This window comes from Hypomesus transpacificus, chromosome 12 (assembly GCF_021917145.1).
Source record: "Hypomesus transpacificus isolate Combined female chromosome 12, fHypTra1, whole genome shotgun sequence".
Taxonomy (NCBI): Eukaryota; Metazoa; Chordata; class Actinopteri; order Osmeriformes; family Osmeridae; genus Hypomesus; species Hypomesus transpacificus.
In genome coordinates, this window is record NC_061071.1 from 1,321,193 (window position 1) to 1,341,465 (window position 20,273).

Consider the following 20,273-nt stretch of genomic DNA (forward strand, 5'->3'; position numbering starts at 1 on the left):
CAGTGTAATGTCAGTTTCTGTGTTGACGTGTGGGACTGTGTTTGGCCAGTCAGTTGTCAGTGTAATGTCAGTTTCTGTGTTGACGTGTGGGACTGTGTTTGGCCAGTCAGTTGTCAGTGTAATGTCAGTTTCTGTGTTGACGTGTGGGACTGTGTTTGGCCAGTCAGTTGTCAGTGTTATGTCAGTTTCTGTGTTGACGTGTGGGACTGTGTTTGGCCAGTCAGTTGTCAGTGTAATGTCAGTTTCTGTGTTGACGTGTGGGACTGTGTTTGGCCAGTCAGTTGTCAGTGTAATGTCAGTTTCTGTGTTGACGTGTGGGACTGTGTTTGGCCGTTTGGAATCCTTCCCCTCCAGATCACTTCTGACAAATCTGCTTTGGATGAGTTTGTATTCTGTTGAGTTTTGTTGATCTAACCAGTTTGGGTTCAGAGTTTAAACAAGACGTAAATATTCTACAAGCTTACACATTAAGCCTCATTTACAGTTGTAGAAACAGTTTAAAAAATGTACAGGATTTATTCTTTACAATGAGCTTTTTTCCCTAATATTTGATGTGCTGTTGATGTGATTTTTTTGTTTATACATTACTGTAACATTGAATTTATATTATTTTTACCAGTTTTGAGAAGATATCCTGAAAACTATTCTTTGCATTCACATGCGAAGTCAAATAAACTGAAATACATTGAGACCTTTATAGTAGTGTTCTATAGGGTAGTGTTTGACACAGGGGTTGAGTCTCAATTAGAGGCTGGGGGAAGCTGAATTAGAGGCCAGGGGAGGTTTCATTCGAGGCTGTATTAGAGGCTGTGTCGTTCTTTTGGTTCATGCTGTTCCAGCTTCCGCTCCACCGGCTCAGTGGAGTGTATTAGAGGGGACAGCTCCTGCTGGCTAACAAGGCCATGTGTGTGTATGTGAGTGAGTTTGTGTGTGTGTGTGTGTGTGTATGTGAGTGAGTTTGTGTGTGTGTGTGTGTGTGTGTGTGTGTGTGTGTGTGTGTGTATGTGAGTGAGTTTGTGTGTGTGTGTGTGTGTGTGTGTGTGTGTGTGTGTGTGTGTGTATGTGAGTGAGTTTGTGTGTGTGTGTGTGTATGTGAGTGAGTTTGTGTGTGTGTGTGTGTATGTGTGTATGTGAGTGAGTTTGTGTGTGTGTGTGTGTGTGTATGTGAGTGAGTTTGTGTGTGTGTGTGTGTGTGTGTATGTGAGTGAGTTTGTGTGTGTGTGTGTGTGTGTGAGAAAGAGAGGACAGCTACTGCTGGCTAACAAGGCGTAACTGTGTTCCAGCCAAACAGCCAGTGAATCTACTTGTGCATCTGCCTGCTGTACCCTCATTAACATGTTCCTGCTCTGGTACCTTCCGTCTCCCCGAGCCCCCTCAAACCCACCTGCAGATACCTCCACACACATACGTACATGTGCACACACCCACAGACACATACACGCACATCTATACAGTAAGGGTGGGGGGAATCAGTTCACATATGAATTGCAATTCAGTCTTAGCGATTCACATCGATTCACACATTTAAAAAATTGATCAAATTTAAAAAATATGTATATATTTGTAAAAGTGTTTTATTCTTGTACGTTTAATTACATTTTTTGTACGAACTAGTTATTCTATTTGTCTCAGGGCTGCCTTGCTTATGATAACAGAAGACTGTCATATGTTCAATGGTTGCAGTCAGATTAAATTCAATTGCATTTGTTTACTAAACAAAAAAAAGAAAAACAATACATTTCAAGGGTTTGATGCAGTGGAATTTCTTTCTTCAACACTTAACTGCCTATCACAGTCAAATAGAAACGAGTAACACCAAACAACAAACTGGAATCAAATGTAAGCATATATTGAAACAAAATTTGATTAAAAAAAATCGTTTGATAATTACCCTGTACGAAATGTTCTTGCTTCAAACATGGACAAAGCTTTCTGCTTTTTTAGCTGTTGCTGAATTAACATTGATTGAAATAACTGTATTTTAAAGTCATAGAAGACTATATTGCTCAGTTGCTCTCGACATGTTTATGTAATTAAACTTGATTGATAAAAAAAATGAATAATACGAAAAAACCTACAAAAAATATACAAAATCGTGAATCAATTTTCAATCGAATCGTGACCCCAAGAATCTCTTAAAATCGAATGGTGAGGTACCAAAAGATTTCCACCCCTAATATACAGTATGTTCACACATACAAGTACACATACGCAAACACACAGTACCAGAGTTTGCTCCCTCAGACAGTCCAGCCTCATGATCACATGAGAACATGTTCTGTTAAAGATAGTGAAAGCGCTAAGCTTTTGCTCACAAAATGCAGTGGTGGTCTTTGTGTGTGGGTCAGTCCTGTGTGTATTATTCTCAGACAGATGGTCAGTGTGTCTGAATATAACATATTAATATGTATTACAGTGGTTCTCCTTTCTGTAATACAGTCTCTGTCCTACCAGGCTCTACAGCTGTTCTCCTCTCTGGCTCTAGCCTGGTACTGTACGTCCTGTACTCTTCTGAAAAGGCGGCTGTGTGTGCTTGGGTGTGTGTAGTGTGTGTGTGTGTGCTTGGGTGTGTGAGAACCGGGGTTTGAAACAGAAAAGGGAAATCCAAATGTCTTTGGCCTTGGGGGGGGGGGGGAGTATAACTGACCAGGTTCTTGACAGCTTACACTAAAGGTAACTCATTAGTTTTCACAATGGTATTGGTCACAATATTGAATATCAACTATTTGTCTTTAACCCCATTAAACAGAGCTCTGTATCTGTGTGTAATCAGAGTGAGTGTATGAGAAGAGAGGGTGTGTTTGTGTGTGTCAGAGAGGGGATGTGTGTGTGTGAGAGAGAGGGTGTGTGTGAGAGAGAGGGTGTGTGTGTGAGAGAGGGTGTGTGTTAGAGAGAGGGTGTGTCTGTGTGAGAGAGAGAGTCGCGAGGGTGGGAGGTGAGCCTGCCTCAGCCTGTTTCTGCTCCCTGTCTTAACTGGAGATGGAGAGAGGGATGGAGGGAGAGAGGGATGGAGGGAGAGAGAGAGGGAGGGAGAGAGGGATGGAGGGAGAGAGGGATGGAGGGAGAGAGGGATGGAGGGAGAGAGGGATGGAGGGAGAGAGGGATGGAGGGAGCGAGGGAGCGCAGCAGAGGTGAATTATGAATGAGCCTTGAGCAGAGAAAGTTCCAGAGTTCCAACCTGGTCTCCCCCCTTACCCCCTCCTTTAAGGAGATATACACACATGCTGAAATCTTGGCTTCAACTCAAGCATGTGGCTGTACAGTACACAAACTCAACTCAAGCATCTGGCTGTACAGTACACACACTCAACTCAAGCATCTGGCTGTACAGTACACACACTCAACTCAAGCATGTGGCTGTACAGTACACACACTCAAGCATGTGGCTGTACAGTACACACACTCAACTCAAGCATGTGGCTGTACAGTACACACACTCAAGCATGTGGCTGTACAGTACACACACTCAAGCATGTGGCTGTACAGTACACACACTCAAAGTGCTCTTAAGTATTTTCCAGCGATCTGTGGTGTGTCAGGAATGTTTAACGCTCCCGCAGGGTGCTCCTAAATCCCTCGTCACAGGAGTCTCTCTGCACCTTCATCTGGGGGAGGCCTTGGTTGTCACTTGAGTGCTGATCAGACTCTTGCAGAGTCGTTCTGAGAGTAGCTGATAGTGGCTGATGGATAGTTAATTCACAGCAGCAATAGAACACCATGTACCATTCTTTACACTCTCACCACAACACACACAGACAGCTGCTCCCAGACACACGCTTCAAACACACGCTTCAGCGTCAGTGGTTTGTGTGAGGGTGCTGTTATGTGAGTTAGGGAGTGCAGGTGATTGCATCCTCTCTGCTCTGAGGACTGGATATACTGAGGGATGGAGCCAAACTAAGAGCACTTTCACTGGATTCGGACTGGATGTACATTAAATCACTGCCCTTCCCTCCTTCCTTCCCTCTCTCCTCCTTACACTCACTTACACACCCTCTCCTCTGCCAGGGTAACCACTCTGCGGCTGCGTCTGCTTTTCTGTCTTAGTTAAGCAATGATTTAATCACAGGTCAAAAAGCCATTTGATTATGATTCATCCAACTGTTGTGTGTGATCAATGAAAGAAAACAACACAAATCGATGGTGTGTGTGATATCTATTTATATGCTGCTGTATCCACCTCAGAAATGTTTTAGACAAACTACAAATGGTTTTATATTGTGCTCTGTGCATGCTTCAGTGTCTATATCTATAACCAAGTCTTTATAACTTAGTATGTCTCTATAATGAAATCAGGATCTATATCAATGTATTTATAACTAAGTCTGCATCTCTAATGAAGTCTATATCCATAACTAAGTCTTTATAACTAAATCTGCATCTTTAATGAAGTATATTTCTATAACACAGTGTATGTATTTAACTTTGTGTATTTATAGATGTTGGTGGCGATACTGATAGACACCAGGAGTTAGGAGGAGCCATGTTATCAATGGGCTGACTTGAAGCTGGTATCTCCAGACCTGGAGTCGTTCTGGCGTGTATGATGTATTTGTTCATATGTCTGTGTGTGTACAGAATCAACATATACGGTATAAATGTACAGGCTGTGCTGGAACACTTTGTTCCTCACAAAGCTCTCAGCCCCCTCCGCCAGGGAGACAGGAGAGGGGGGGGGGGGGCGTTCACCAGGGTGGGGGTGGGTGGGTGGGGAGTGTTCGTGTTCACCAGGGTGGGGGTGGGTGGGGAGTGTTCGTGTTCACCAGGGTGGGGGTGGGTGGGGAGTGTTCGTGTTCACCAGGGTGGGGGTGGGGAGTGTTTGTGTTCACCAGGGTGGGAGTGGGTGGGGAGTGTTCGTGTTCACCAGGGTGGGGGACAAGCCCAGCTCACTGGTTGACCTACATCTCAACTAAAGCTGGTGTGTGTCTGTGTTTGTATGTACTATATGTGTGTATATGTGTCTGTGTGTGTGTATATGTGCATAATCTATCAGTCTACTGCATTATATATATGTATTAATCTCTGTTTCCCTCTCTCTCTCCCTCTCTATCTCTGCTTCTATCTCTCTGTATCCATCTCTCTCTCTGCCTCTCTCTCTCTCGCTAAGGGGTTATCCCCTAGTCAGCTGATTGGCCAGGTAGGCTTTTAGACAAGGGAAAAGGAGAGAAGGCAATCCATCATGTAGGAAGGACAAAGGAAACATGATATAGCTGCTAAGGAATAAGAGAGTGAATAAAACTGGACAGTTGGAGACTTGGAGAGGAGAGAGTTGGAGGAAAGAGTCGGAGAGGAGAGTTGGAGAGAGTTGGTGAGGAGAGAGTTGGAGAGGGTTGGTGAGGAGAGAGTTGGAGAGGAGCGAGTTGAAGAGAGATGGAGAGTTGGAGAGGAGAGTTGGTGAGGAGAGAGTTGGAGAGGAGAGAGTTGGAGACAGTTGGAGAGGAGAGAGTTGGAGAGGAGAGAGTTGGAGACAGTTGGAGAGGAGAGAGTTGGAGACAGTTGGAGAGGAGAGAGTTGGAGACAGTTGGAGAGGAGAGAGTTGGAGAGGAGAGATTTGGAGACAGTTGGAGAGGAGAGAGTTGGAGGAGTGTGTGCCCTGGTGTATTTTCCTGTCAGAAAGAACACAAAACAGGAAACATTGGGGAGATAAAGGCTGTGTGTGTGAGTGTGTTCACATACCCCACATAGACCATGTCCATTCAGCCCTGGGTGTCCATTCAGCCCTGGGTGTCCATTCTGAGGAGGTGCAGCCCTGGTTGAAAATAATCTGCCAGAACCCAAACACACTTATACACTTGGACTAGATGGACCAAACACACAAGAAACGTTACAGGTCATGTCAAGGGACTCAATACATGGACACACGTGTACAACCTCTATTACACACACGCAAAACCTCTAGAATACACTGCAGTCGACTATGTTGAATTTACATAAACAAGTTCTAATGATGCAAAAACAATTAAAGCATTTTAGGTTAAACTAGAAGCAAAGATTTGGTTTGTTACGTGGAGACAGGTCTATTTACAGGTTTCACTTAATAAGGATGACCAGACAGGTGTTTATTTTGAATCCCATTTTATTCAAATTGAGGTGCAACTGTTTAGTGCAATAACGTCACATTTGTGGTGGGTTGAGGAACATGCACTTGAGTCTTGACACAATTCAAGGCATTTTCCTTGATCAACATAGTTTTAGGATCAACTCGAAACAAGAATCCCGAGAATTCACTTGTAAAAACAACAGCAACGACAATAACACTCTTTATTCCCAAACAGTAGAAGCGTCCCTGTTGGGGTGGAGTCCTGCCCAGGACTGCAGCAGGGTTAAGCTCTCGCCCTGCTCCTGCCCTGAGTCATGGCATCAGGTAGTGTAAACCTGGAGAAACCATAGATATAGAAATATACCACACAAATATGTATGTATGTGTATATATATATATATACACACACCACACATTATATATATATATATATTGTTGGTATATATATCATATATATCATATATCATATATATACATATAAAATATAGGAAAACCAAAGTTAATACATTTATACATTTGTATATCTATGGTTGAGACCAGGCACTTGGCTGAGTGGATTTAGTTGAAATTGAATCTGTACAAACCTAGCACGAGTAAATGTCCTACATCGCCATTTATAATCATTGGTATACACAACCACTTACATGAATTACACCAACAACAACAGAACCCCGACCTCCTTGTTCCCCTCAAAAAAGATCCCCTTGCATCAATACTTAGTAGTGAGGGTGGAGAGAGGGAGCAAAGAGAGCACAGAGTTCCTAGCATGCTAGAGCTCCTAATGCTTGTTCATGTCTCTCTGCTAGCTAGCTAGCTTGTTAGCTAGTCTGCTGTGGTGTGACCTGGCACACACAGGACAATAATGTTCAGGTGCTCTGCCTACTCAACGTCTCTGAGATGAGCAGCAGGGGGGGCTTCTAGTCACAGGCTAGAGAATCTACCCCCCATCCCAGACGGGCCCCGCCTGGATACTTATTACCTCAAATGGTCCCTAGAGTTACAGGTATTCCTCTCATCTGACAAAAGTGCTTGGGCTTGATTTTCTCACAGCTAAAATTGGAAACAAATAATCAACATTAAAAAGTAGAAAATAAAAGTGTCTATGAGGAGGAGGGGGCGGCACAGTCACTGGGGGGTAGTCTGTCAGGGGGAATGCAGAGGCGCGGTGTGTCCCGGCTGTTGCAGCGAGCCCTTCGGCTGTCCGGGACATTTCCATTCACCTGCACCAAACCCTCTTTACTGAGACGACGATTGTCTGAAGAAGGCTAACCCTCAGAGCACCACAGTTAAACACCAGTGCAAAATAAAAAAATGTATTGTTTTTCATTTGTAGCTCTTCCCCAACTGTGGTTTATTCAGATCATGATGCTCGGCGTGGGTCAGTTCACAGTATAGTAAAACTTTGCATCTCCTCTTCCCTCTTCCACCTGTACCCCCCAGCCAGGTGAACCCTGCCCTCCAGGGAGGGGGGCAGCGGAGGCGGGGTGCTATGCAGAGGTGCTGGAGGTCTGGGAGGGAGCGAGGGCCTGTGTGCTGTCTGTGGGGGAGTCAGGGTCCACCTGGGCCTGGAACTGGGCCATCTGCTCAGGACTGGCCAGCGTCTTCAGCAGGCTGTTCTCCTGCTCCAGCTGGGTGTTCCTCTCCACCAGCTCCTTGATCTGCTCCTTCAGCACCTCCACCTCCTCCCGCACCGCATACATCAGGTGGCTCTTCACCAAGTCCTGTGGACGGAGGAGGAGGGTCAGACAACACAACATCAGCTCCCCAGAACAGCTCCAGGGCAAAAACACTGTGGCCTCCCTGGTACCAGCCGCGGTGCCTTCAGGAAATCATGTCAATAATAATGTGTTCATTTAGAAGAAGCTTTTATCCACTGGTACAGAGAGGGCATCAAACCAAGGGACCTCTTGATCTACAGCCAAATGTCTCATCACAGCACTGTACCCAGTCCATTCTCCAGGACACTGCCCCTCTACAGACCAGGACACTGCCCCTCTACAGACCAGGACACTACCCCTCTACAGACCAGGACACTACCCCTCTACAGACCAGGACACTACAGACCAGGACACTACCCCTCTACAGACCAGGACACTACCCCTCTACAGACCAGGACACTACCCCTCTACAGACCAGGACACTGCCCCTCTACAGACCAGGACACTACCCCTCTACAGACCAGGACACTACAGACCAGGACACTTCCCCTCTACAGACCAGGACACTGCCCCACTACAGACCAGGACACTACAGACCAGGACACTACACCTCTACAGACCAGGACACTCTACAGACCAGGACACTGCCCCTCTACAGACCAGGACACTCTACAGACCAGGACACTACACCTCTACAGACCAGGACACTACAGACCAGGACACTTCCCCTCTACAGACCAGGACACTGCCCCTCTACAGACCAGGACACTACAGACCAGGACACTACACCTCTACAGACCAGGAAACCAGGACACTACCCTTCTACAGACCAGGAAACCAGGACACTACCGACCAGGACACTACACCTCTACAGACCAGGAAACCAGGACACTACCGACCAGGACACTACCCCTCTACAGACCAGGAAACCAGGACACTACAGACTAGGACACTTCCCATCTACAGACAAGTGCAACAAATGTCAGAGAACAAACTAAAACAAGCTCAACACACTTGATAAATAACCAGACTGAATTCTGACCTAAACATGAAAACCAGACTGATTATAATTCCCATTATCTTTTAAATAATCATGTGGAGATCAAAGGGTCTTTAGTCTGTCATCCCCGTGATGAAGTCAGCAGTCTATTGTATGAGGTACTGCCAGTCTGCTAATGCAATTTATGTGTAATCTGTGCATCCTCCATGGCGCGAGAACCACCCCGCGGGTGCGAAAAGCACAGGAACAAAATGTTCTGCATCGCGAGGGCGGAGCCAACCGACAGGCAGGTTATATATAACGGAGCCGCTTGCATAGCAACACGCGGGAGACACCATCGCGTGTTAAGCATCGTTGGCCCGCGCTTGATGCAAACAGGCCTTTACAGCCGGACAAAGTCATCAGTGACATAAAAGTACCAAGTAGACTATCGACTGCGTCTTTAATTAGGCCTGCTGCCCAGCTCTCATCTCGGTTTGATCATAGTTGCACGTGTCCGCAGCACAACAGAATACTGCCATTTATAACCCCTGAGTAATCACATATTAACAGCAGCAATGACAAACTCGTGTGTAGGTTACATCTACACAAATCCCAAATCCCGTTTAACACGGATTTTAACTTCTCCATTCATTCAGTCTGCGGCTCAGTAATCATACATGAATGAGAGTCTGCAGACTCTTCGATCTCAATTCAATCGAATGTCACTTGTACTGTATTTGTTCAAAGAAGTTAAACGATCTAACACGCAAACACTAACTAAATTGTTGAAAATAAATACATAGCTTTTAGTGTCCAAATACGTATCTAATGTATCCTTTGTTACAGGCTGGTATCCCACTTGACTGCAGTTAGGCTACATTAACCTTCCTGCTCAGGCCAAAAGGGAAGCTCAAAACAGCGCATTAATTTACATTTCACGTAATGAATGCCTTATTGGTCTTATATAATAACTTTGAAATAACCAACTTACCATTGCTTGTTCAATTTTGTTGTCTATGGCCACCACACTCGCGCCCGATGAGCTGAAAGACAGAAAAACGTAGGATTCACCAACATGTAGGCTACAGCTCTGGAAAACATTGAGACCACTCCACCTTTTTCTTTAATAATAAAAAAAAGTTGAGAAGGACAATTTTGAGTTAGTAATAGAACGGTAAAATGTAAGAGGCCACTGAAAATTATACCCTTCTGTTCCTCACTCAAAATGGTCCTTCTAAACGTATTTTTTATTAAAGAAAAAGGTGCATTGGTCTCTCAATGTTTTGATGGCCCCAAACTGTAGCCTACTTTAAACTGTGATTTTTTTTATCTCGTGATTTTTAGACAGATTTTGGGAATGGTAGAACAGAAAAGGAGCATCATAAACTAATTCCTGTCATGTTTAATTTTCAGCATTTTCTCAAAGCCACACGGTCATAAATACAATAAAGAGTTCAGTCCCAAATCTTGAATTTTCTGGATGTAAGTGTTTAAAACAGAACCCTCAAGATAAACAACACGTCTTTTATAACATCGTCTCGGACAGATTATATAAAGTGCACATAACCGCCCGAGCCACAGCCCCAGGATAGCACCTAAACGAACCTTAGGTGCACATATGCACGACACCGATAATATAATTACAAATCCGTTCTATGGCCTAATGTATTTAATAGAAAATCTAATCAATGCACTGCAATGTAAGGCAACCCACTCCACAATCATTCCCCATTAATTCGCTACACATCGATCATCTTGCCGTTTTTCCCTTCTATGAATTTGCCATGCATGAGTTTACAATAACATTACTAAGGGAATTATTTACCTATTGTCAACTTTCACAGAAGAATTCTCTTTTCCAAGCACAGAAGACAAAAACGATATAGAAAAATTCCTCAGTTGACAAACGCCAAGGTCCATCGCCACTGTGTAACAATGGGAATTCATGCTAATACATCCATGAACACCAAAATAAGAACGTACAAAAATCCAACGATATAAAATTATAAACAGGCCGGAGATCTGATCTCCGGGCGAAGCTGGCTCGCTGCCGGGTCAGTCTGCTTCACGTGCAGCACAATGGCAAACCGAGCGAGACCGCTTCTGTCTCGAGGCTGCAGCTGACATCCCGAGTCGCATAATTTATTCACGAACACAACGCTGCTCGACACGGGATTGGCGGAGAACTGTTAAATTTCAATCATCTATGCAGACACGCCCCCACCTGGTAGTATTGTTGTCCGTCAACTCAATCAGCAGCCAGCACAAGCACCAAACCCATTATGGAATAAAGCCACACAAACACGTCTGATATTTAACGAAAGCAAAGTTAGTTTGTTTTACAATAATGTAAATGCATTTGCTACTCTATTGTTTTAGGACGCGAGAAGCAGTTGAAATGATTATTATGGCTTATTGACGAGCTTTTATTGTATGATGGGAGTGTACGGCTGGGGGGTCGGATTGTTGCGGTCTCTTGGGTTTGACACGGCTTCCACCTGACGGGGCTTCCACCTGTCGTCTACAAAGACATGTGTAAGTTGTAATCGACACAAAGCATGTGTCCTCTACTGAAAAACCCGGACATTTTGACACATGCTGATAACATAATACACACAAACATCTAAACTACCACAGACTGCCTAAACTCTCTAAAACTTATGTGACTGTGCTGAAGAAAAACAACTATATTTAAATATGATATTATTATTATTACCATATTAATATCAATCTGAGGTGCCTGTCCACCTACTGACATCTGACACATGCTGGAACCACAAAGTAGCAACTCTGTTGTCACACTTAACCTGCAGGCTCCCTGTGCTCCAGCTACCTACAGTACAGTATTCTTTAGTCTTTCCACAAGATTTAACCCTTTACCTCACTACAGCCCCCTACCACACCCCAGCCTCCCTCCTTCCTCCCTACCACACCCCAGCCTCCCTCCTTCCTCCCTACCACACCCCAGCCTCCCTCCTTCCTCCCTACTGCCCCCAGCCTCCCTCCTTCCTCCCTACTGCCCCCAGCCTCCCTCCTTCCTCCCTACTGCCCCCAGCCTCCCTCCTTCCTCCCTACCACACTCCAGCCTCCCTCCTTCCTCCCTACTGCCCCCAGCCTCCCTCCTTCCTCCCTACCACACCCCAGCCTCCCTCCTTCCTCCCTACCACACCCCAGCCTCCCTCCTTCCTCCCTACCACACCCCAGCCTCCCTCCTTCCTCCCTACTGCCCCCAGCCTCCCTCCTTCCTCCCTACCACACCCCAGCCTCCCTCCTTCCTCCTTACTGCCCCCAGCCTCCCTCCTTCCTCCCTACCACACCCCAGCCTCCCTCCTTCCTCCCTACTGCCCCCAGCCTCCCTCCTTCCTCCTTACTGCCCCCAGCCTCCCTGCAGCCTCGTTACCTCTTCAGATGCTTCTCCAGGTCCCAGAGGAGCAGCTGGAGGCCCATCCGGTTCTGTCTCTGTGATCCTTCCGGCCCCAGCGCCCTCATCAGCATCCACACCCGCAGTGGGTCCCTCCAGACTCCCTCACCCAGCCCCTCTCTCCAGACCCTTCACCCTCACCTCCCGCGACCTCTGACCCCCTGCTCTGCTTCTCCCAAAACGGCTCACATCAGGCAGCAGGAACAATAGAGGACATCTGGATGCTGGTGTCCGAGCTCTCTTGCTCTGCGTGTCCTCCCATTCACCCCTATATCACATGTATACATCATACAAGCTCCTAGCACTGGAGACTGGAGGGTTACTAGTGATGTCATCAGTGATGTCACCGCTTCCAAGGGCCACGTGACTCTCAATCGTTATGTAAACCGTCAGGGGAGATTAGGGGTTTCGTCCAATAGGATAAGCCGCATCCGACCACACACCCAGCATGCGCCCACCAGCCCTGGCTCCGCCCCTTCCTGGTTCTCACAGTTGCCTTGGCATTATGGGATGTACAAGAGGTGTGGTTATCTGGAGTTCACTTGTTTTCAGCCCTCAGTTTGGGTTTAAGGTTCGTTAACCCCTTTGTGGCGACCCAGCATGGAGGCGTGTTGGACCAGCCCGTAGACTGGTAAATATCCTGTCGCTTTGTATCAACACACACACACACACACACTCAGAGAGCATGTTAGCTCACTTGTACCTCAGTATTGGGCGCACTTTCACCACCGTACAAACATAATAACAACAATGTCATGGGGGGGGTTGGTCTGGGGGGGGGGTTTGTGGGCGCGTGTTAGGGAACATAATGTCCAACTGACGAGACAAAGGAACGAGATGTTCTGAGCAGATTACTGTTCGCTCGCCCTTTCCACTTCCACCAATCACAAGCTGGGAGAGTTGTGCATGTGACCTCCGATCAGTTTCCCCTCCGCTGATGGTCGCTGCCACCCTCAGGGACAAACACCTCAGCAGGAGATCTACCTGACTCCTCGTCTCAGCCAACTGACGCCATTCCTTCTGAGCCAATGGTAAGAAGCCGTTGAGAGGGGATGGCAAAGACAGCCCATGATTCGATGCCTTACTGCATCCTTGGTTGAGCTTTGCTGTGTGTGCACGCATGTGCTCTACATGGCCTGTACATTGTGACCCAGATATTACCTAACCAGACTGTATGGACACTGAGATAATCCTACAGACCAAAGAAGGACAATGTGTATGATGGAGGAGCATCAGAAGGAATAAACAAGTTTAACAATGTTATTTTTTAAAGATTCCTCAATAAAGTAAGGTAAAAATTATTAAATAGTTTTATATGTCGAGACATGATTGTGTCTGATGTAGCTCAGCTATGTCTCCAGGGAGGAGCTGGGCTTGGCGTTGCCACGGTGCCCTCCTACATCTGCCTCCATCTGAACCATCTTGGTAAACAAACACACGGACACAAGATGGCCGCCTCACCCTCCAGCCCCGCCCTCCGTGGCCCCGCCCCAGTCAGGTTAGATAACAAGCATGACGTCGCTCAGGGGAAAAATACATGAAGCTCTGACAGGAACTACGCCAACGTAGGAAACATCGATACAGATACAGTCTGTATAGGTGTGCTGCACAAGCAAGCAGTGGGGCACGTGGAGGAGCAAGGGATGCCTCCTTGATGGACAGAGAAAAACAGAGAGTGAGAGAAACAGAGAGAGAGAGAGAGAAACAGAGAAAGAGTGAAACAGAGAGAGAGAGAAACACAGAGAGATAGAGACAGAGAAACAGAGAGAAAAACAGAGAGAAGGAGAAACAGAGAGAGGGAGAGAAACAGAGAGAGAAACAGAGAGAGACAGAGAAACAGAGAGAGAGGAGGGAGACAGAAACACACAGAGAAAGAAAAACTGAGCAAGTGGCAGAGAAAGAGAGAGAGAGAGAGGGGAGAGAAAGAAACAGAGGGAGAGATACTTTTTAAAGAATGCATTTTAATTTCAGTATGGATTTTTAAATGACATCACACTGATCATTGAAATGCATGTGTGTGTATGGGGGGGTGCCAAACACTGCACTACAGTCTCATTGCCTCTATCTCACACCAGAGATGGAGACTGACACTCGGACTCCAGTCGCACTTAAGTCTTCAGACTCTGAATCATTTATAAACAAACCAGTCAGGCTACGGGAAATTAGGCTTACTGAATCTTCATGCTAAATCAAAAATGCATTTAAATGTAAATGTATTAATGTATTTCTGTTTTCTTTTATTGGCGTTATATCTATTATACGATACTGAACGTATGACGAGCTGCATGTCCCCTGCCCTTTGCCTACATGTGCTACTGCATGCTCTATGTCATCATGTGCTACTGCATGCTCTATGTCATCATGTGCTACTGCATGCTCTATGTCATCATGTGCTACTGCATGCTCTATGTCATCATGTGCTACTGCATGCTCTATACCATCATGTGCTACTGCATGCTCTATGTCATCATGTGCTACTGCATGCTCTATGTCATCATGTGCTACTGCATGCTCTATGTCATCATGTGCTACTGCATGCTCTATGTCATCATGTGCTACTGCATGCGCTATGTCATCATGTGCTACTGCATGCTCTATGTCATCATGTGCTACTGCATGCTCTATGTCATCATGTGCTACTGCATGCGCTATGTCATCATGTGCTACTGCATGCTCTATGTCATCATGTGCTACTGCATGCTCTATGTCATCATGTGCTACTGCATGCGCTATGTCATCATGTGCTACTGCATGCTCTATGTCATCATGTGCTACTGCATGCTCTATGTCATCATGTGCTACTGCATGCTCTATGTCATCATGTGCTACTGCATGCTCTATGTCATCATGTGCTACTGCATGCTCTATGTCATCATGTGCTACTGCATGCTCTATGCCATCATGTGGTACTGCATGCGCTATGTCATCATGTGCTACTGCATGCGCTATGTCATCATGTGCTACTGCATGCGCTATGTCATCATGTGGTACTGCATGCGCTATGTCATCATGTGCTACTGCATGCGCTATGTCATCATGTGCTACTGCATGCTCTATGTCATCATGTGCTACTGCATGCTCTATGTCATCATGTGCTACTGCATGCTCTATGTCATCATGTGCTACTGCATGCTCTATGTCATCATGTGCTACTGCATGCTCTATGTCATCATGTGCTACTGCATGCGCTATGTCATCATGTGCTACTGCATGCGCTATGTCATCATGTGCGCACACTCACATATCACAACATGCATTGAAGATGGCGACACCAGGCCTCCCGGAGTGGGGCCTGTCAGTAGTTTTTCTTTCAATAACAATGGCAGGTAAACAGTGGCAGTAAGCAAACAGCTACATGCAAGGTAAACAGTGGCAGTAAGCAAACAGCTACATGCAAGGTAAACAGTGGCAGTAAGCAAACAGCTACATGCAAGGTGTGTGGCACCAAGATAAATGATAGACAGATACCAAAATGTTGAAAAATACAGTTATGAAATTGAAACAGTTGTTAATTTGTGTTTCTTCAGATTGCAGTAAACCCCATAACGTTATCCTACAACTGGCAGGACATGCTTTTAATTCCTAAGATTTAACAATACAGTGTTCGGGACAGATCAGATGGCAAGAGACTTGACTTGAACTCTGGCTCAAACACAAAGCCTTTTGTAACCTCCACATACAGCAGAATACAGCATGAAGACCTTCTGAGATACAACACTACTGACTCACACAGACACACTCTCACACACACACACTCTCTCTCTCACATACACACACACAGTTGGTGGACCAGTGCAGCAAGGTTTTGAATGACAGCAAAAAAAACAGATCAGCAGATCACATGACAGTATGAGAAGCCTAAAATCTACAACCCTTTCAGAAACTCGCCCGCCTGCCATCGATCTGTCAATGTCCCATACTGTGTGTGTGTGTGTGTGTGTGTATGAGTGTGTGTGTGTGTGTGTCTGTGTGTTACTGTCAGTGGGAGCCAGGATACAGACCCCTGCTCCCAGCCAATCACAGTGAGAGAGCCAGGATACAGACCCCTGCTCCCAGCCAATCACAGTGAGAGAGCCAGGATACAGACCCCTGCTCCCAGCCAATCACAGTGAGAGAGCCAGGATACAGACCCCTGCTCCCAGCCAATCACAGTGAGAGAGCCAGCAGGTGGCATCCAACAATGAGTAGAGTCCAGTTTCAAAACATCCAACGCACAACAAAGCACCCTAACAACAACAAAGCACCTTTCTAACTCTTCAACTCACCAGCCTCTCATGGTTAAAGGGTTAGGGCAGACAACCTTGACTGTACCAGTAGACTGACCTGCTTTCGGTATTGGTTCAGGGTTAGAGAGATGAGATGATGAGAGGGTTAGGGTGTGCAACTGAGGTTCTGTGAGGCTGAGGGAGGGAGAGGGTGAGGCTGAGGGAGGGAGGGAGAGGGTGAGGCTGAGGGAGGGAGAGGGTGAAGGAGGGAGAGGGTGAGGCTGAGGGAGGGAGAGGGTGAAGGAGGGAGGGTGAAGGAGGGAGGGTGAGGCTGAGGGAGGGAGAGGATGAAGGAGGGAGGGTGAGGCTGAGGGAGGGAGAGGGTGAGAGAGAGGGCGTCCCTGGTGAGCACCCTAGACAGAGGTTAGGGGGTTAGAGTCGAGGTTAGTTTGTGTGACAACACTGACACCTAGCTGCTGGAAGGACAAACTGCAGCCGGCTGCACCAGGAGAGTGAATCCACACTAAACTGCAGCCGGCTGCACCAGGAGAGTGAATCCACACTAAACTGCAGCCGGCTGCACCAGGAGAGTAAATCCACACTAAACTGCAGCCGGCTGCACCAGGAGAGTGAATCCACACTAAACGATACCCTGAAACTAGTTTGTTTGAAACTATGTCCATATACTTGCACCATGGAGACGTAAAGCTCCTCTTAGCTAAATTGCAAATGCTAAACATTAAGTCCACACAAACCTTTTGTAGCCAGAAGCAAGAAGCACTATTCTTGATCCTGCCAATCCCTGTTCATTATTGGCATACGCCATGTGACCAGTATTGGTCCAGAAGGCATGAGGAGCACAAATTCCCAGGTACAACACAGGCAGCTACACACAAAACCAAACACACGGGGACACACACACGGGGACACACACACGGGGACACAGCCTCTGGAAGGCCAATGACCTTGGAAAAATACTTAAAGGATATTGGGCCTCATTCTCGAACGCAGTTAAGAATTTAAGAAGGTATTTTTTCTGAATTGGATTTAGGAAAACATTTGGCGTTCATGAAAGTTCTCATCTGCCCCCAACACCCCTCCACCCAGCCCGCTCAGAATGGGAGCTGTAATTCCACCCAGTAACAGGGTGGATGTACTGAGAACAGTGATTGACATCTCAGTTTTACTGTGCGAGAAGTGTATACGGATTAGGGTTAGGAGTGTATACGGGTTAGGGTTAGGAGTGTATAGGGTTAGGGGTGTATAGGGTTAGGGTTAGGAGTGTATACGGAAAGGGACTGGTCTCTATACCAGCCAACACTGTGGCCATTGTGCTTAACCAGGCAAATATGAACAAGGCAATAAATTAAAAAAAATCATATATGGATAAGAGCGTCTGCTAAATGACTAAATATATATAAACAAACCAGTCAGGCTACGGGAAATTAGGCTTACTGAATTGAACAAACTGACCTGCTGTAGCCTGAACTTAAACCTTCATTCTGGTCCGCATGGACCAGCACTCAGTTCCCGACACATTCTGAGGTGGTTTGTAGCGTTGTAGCCGACCAAAGATGGCGAAAGCCAGCTAGATGCAGGTGTGATCAGACATGATTAGACATGAGCTAATATGCACACACCAACACCCAAACCCACACTGTTACCAGCTACCCAAAACAAGAGGGAAGCCAAAGTGGTGAAAGTGTGAGAGGATCTGGAGGCTGACAGCTGCTCTACACGCCTGCTCTACACGCCTGCTCTACACGCCTGCTCTACACGCCTGCTCTACACGCCTGCTCTACACGCCTGCTCTACACGCCTGCTCTACACTCCTGCTCTACACGCCTGCTCTACACGCCTGCTCTACACGCCTGCTCTGGGTTAGTGTCAGTGTCTCAGCCTGACCAGGACTGAGCGCTGTCATATCAACACAGCATAGTGGGAGAAACACACAAACTCTCTCACACACACTCACGGAGACAGCTGCAACCTGAACCTGCTACTGGCTCTGGGGGAGAGAAGCGTGCCACACACTAACACGCACGCATTGTACCTGTACCTGTTCCACATGATACACACATCTAACTGGGGGAAATCATCTGTTCCTCTTATTGTGAGTGTTGGGGGGGGGGGGACTCGTCTCACAAAGTCTAGACAAGCCACCCCTCCCTCACACTGGCATGTAAACACACACTCATCCCTCCCTCACACTCCCATCCCCAGTTCATCCTCACCTGTCCTCCTCGTCTGCATGCTGACTCCTCAGCGCTGCGTCAGTGTCTCCCATGTGGCCCAGGCCCCCAGCAGCCCTGGCCTCTGCGCCCGCCTCCCCCCTGCCTGCTCCCCCAGCAGCTCTGGCCTCTGTGCCAGGCTCCCCACCGCCCGTGGCCCCTAGCCTGGGCAGCCCTGCAAGGCCCTGGTGCTGGAACAGCAGCCTCTGGGCGTCCTGGAGCTGAGAGGCCGTCAGGGAGGGCATGCTGCCCAGGTGAGCAGCCCCGCCGTGGGCCTGGCTGAGGGCCATGCCGTGGGTCAGGAGAGGCTGGAGGTCAGCCTGCAGGGTGGTCAGAGGCAGGTATGTGTGGGAAGGAGCCCGGGGGCTGGAGGAGGGCTGGGCTGGAGCAAAGACAGTCTGGGAGGAAGGGCCCTGACCCTGAAAGGGCTGACTGGCACCACCGAGCCCCAGCAGGGAAGCTCCTGTGGGGGCGGGGGCCAGAGGGGCCTGGGCCTGGGCCTGGAAGGGGGCGGTGGGCTGGATGAAGTCTGGCTGCCTGCCCCCGGCCATGGCCAGCTGCCCTGTAGAAAGCTGGGCAGGATAGCCCCCACGGCCGGGCTGGGCATCCACAGCATAGGCCAGGTGCTGGACCATGCCAGAAGGGGCCAGGGTCATGACCTGGGGGGTTGAGGGGAGAGAGGAGGCCAGGCTGGACTGTCCTGGCTGGACCAGGTTAGTGCCAGGATGGTGAGGGCCTGTACGAGTCAGGGGGGGGCTCTGGACCAGAGCAGGGAGGTTTTGGACCAGAGCAGGGAGGTTCTGGACCAGAGCAGGGAGGTTCTGGACCAGAGCAGGGAGGTTCTGGACCAGAGCAGGGAGGTTCTGGATGGCTTGTGGGCTGGTGAAGTCTTGCGTGTGCTGCTGATAAGACTGCAGGGTTTGGGGTGCAGGGGCTGCTCCTCCTGCCTCTCCCTCGGGGGGCGGGGCCTCCCCAGGCCTGGGGCTGGCATCAGCGGCTGCAGGGGGAACCTCCTTCTCATAGTACTCCGTACACATCCACCTCCCCTTGCGGTAGGGCTCAGAGTTGGAGTCCAGCTTCACCACTCGGAAACGAGAGCCAGGGGTAGACTGTGACTGAGTGGTAGTGGTGACCCCAGCTGGGCCCCCAGCCAGGCCTCCCACTCCAGACAGGCCTCCCACTCCAGACAGGCCCCCAGCTCCAGACAGGCCCCCGGCTCCAGACAGGCCCCCGGCTCCAGACAGGCCCCCAGCTCCAGACAGGCCCCCGGCTCCAGACAGGCCCCCGGCTCCAGACAGGCCCCCGGCTCCAGACAGGCCCCCAGCTCCTCCTCCAGTGGAGGGCCCCTGCACAGTGCTGTCCAGGGCCATGGGGCCTGAAGAGAGAAGAGTGTTGCTGACAGCAGTAGCGTTAGCCTGCGCCAGGCTCGTGCTGCGGGGTGGCTCTGTCTCTACAAAGGGGGCAGGGGGCAGAGGAGCTGCAGCAGCCGCTCCTCTGGCCTGGCCGGGCGCTGAGAGAGGAGCTGCAGCCTCCACACTCTGCAAGCAAGGGGGGAGCTGGAGCGGGTGGGCAGCCCCGTTCACCAACTGCTGCTGCTGAGACACAGCGGGGAGGGAGTGGGGGTGCAGGGGCTCGTTGGGGGACACCAGTCCAGGGGTTTCCACCCCTTGGAGGCTGTTTAGAGTCTCGTCTGAAGAGCTTCTCTCTGGGAGGCCAGTGTCTGTGGCCCGGGACAC

At 48.4% G+C, this 20,273-nt stretch overlaps 1 protein-coding gene across 1 annotated transcript; it reads right to left on the minus strand.

Moving 5' to 3' along the window:
- Window positions 1-7,398: 7,398 nt before the first annotated feature.
- On the minus strand, window positions 7,399-11,562 carry LOC124474974 (TSC22 domain family protein 1-like). The gene is made up of 3 exons (XM_047031457.1): window positions 10,506-11,562; window positions 9,672-9,723; window positions 7,399-7,761 (listed from the first exon to the last, which is right to left on the minus strand). Exons 1-3 carry the CDS (start codon window positions 10,625-10,627, stop codon window positions 7,528-7,530), a joined length of 408 nt encoding a protein of 135 aa, XP_046887413.1. The 5' UTR covers window positions 10,628-11,562; the 3' UTR covers window positions 7,399-7,527.
- Window positions 11,563-20,273: the final 8,711 nt, after the last annotated feature.

What these genes read in the sequence shown, in the direction of transcription:
- LOC124474974 (XM_047031457.1), bottom strand. Translation starts at nt 10,627, where the DNA reads ATGAATTCCCATTGTTACACAGTGGCGATGGACCTTGGCGTTTGTCAA. An exon ending in TCTGTGAAAGTTGACAATAG is followed by an intron (nt 9,724 to 10,505) that starts GTAAATAATTCC and finishes TCTGTCTTTCAG; the next exon opens with CTCATCGGGCGCGAGTGTGG. An exon ending in ACAAAATTGAACAAGCAATG is followed by an intron (nt 7,762 to 9,671) that starts GTAAGTTGGTTA and finishes CTCCGTCCACAG; the next exon opens with GACTTGGTGAAGAGCCACCT.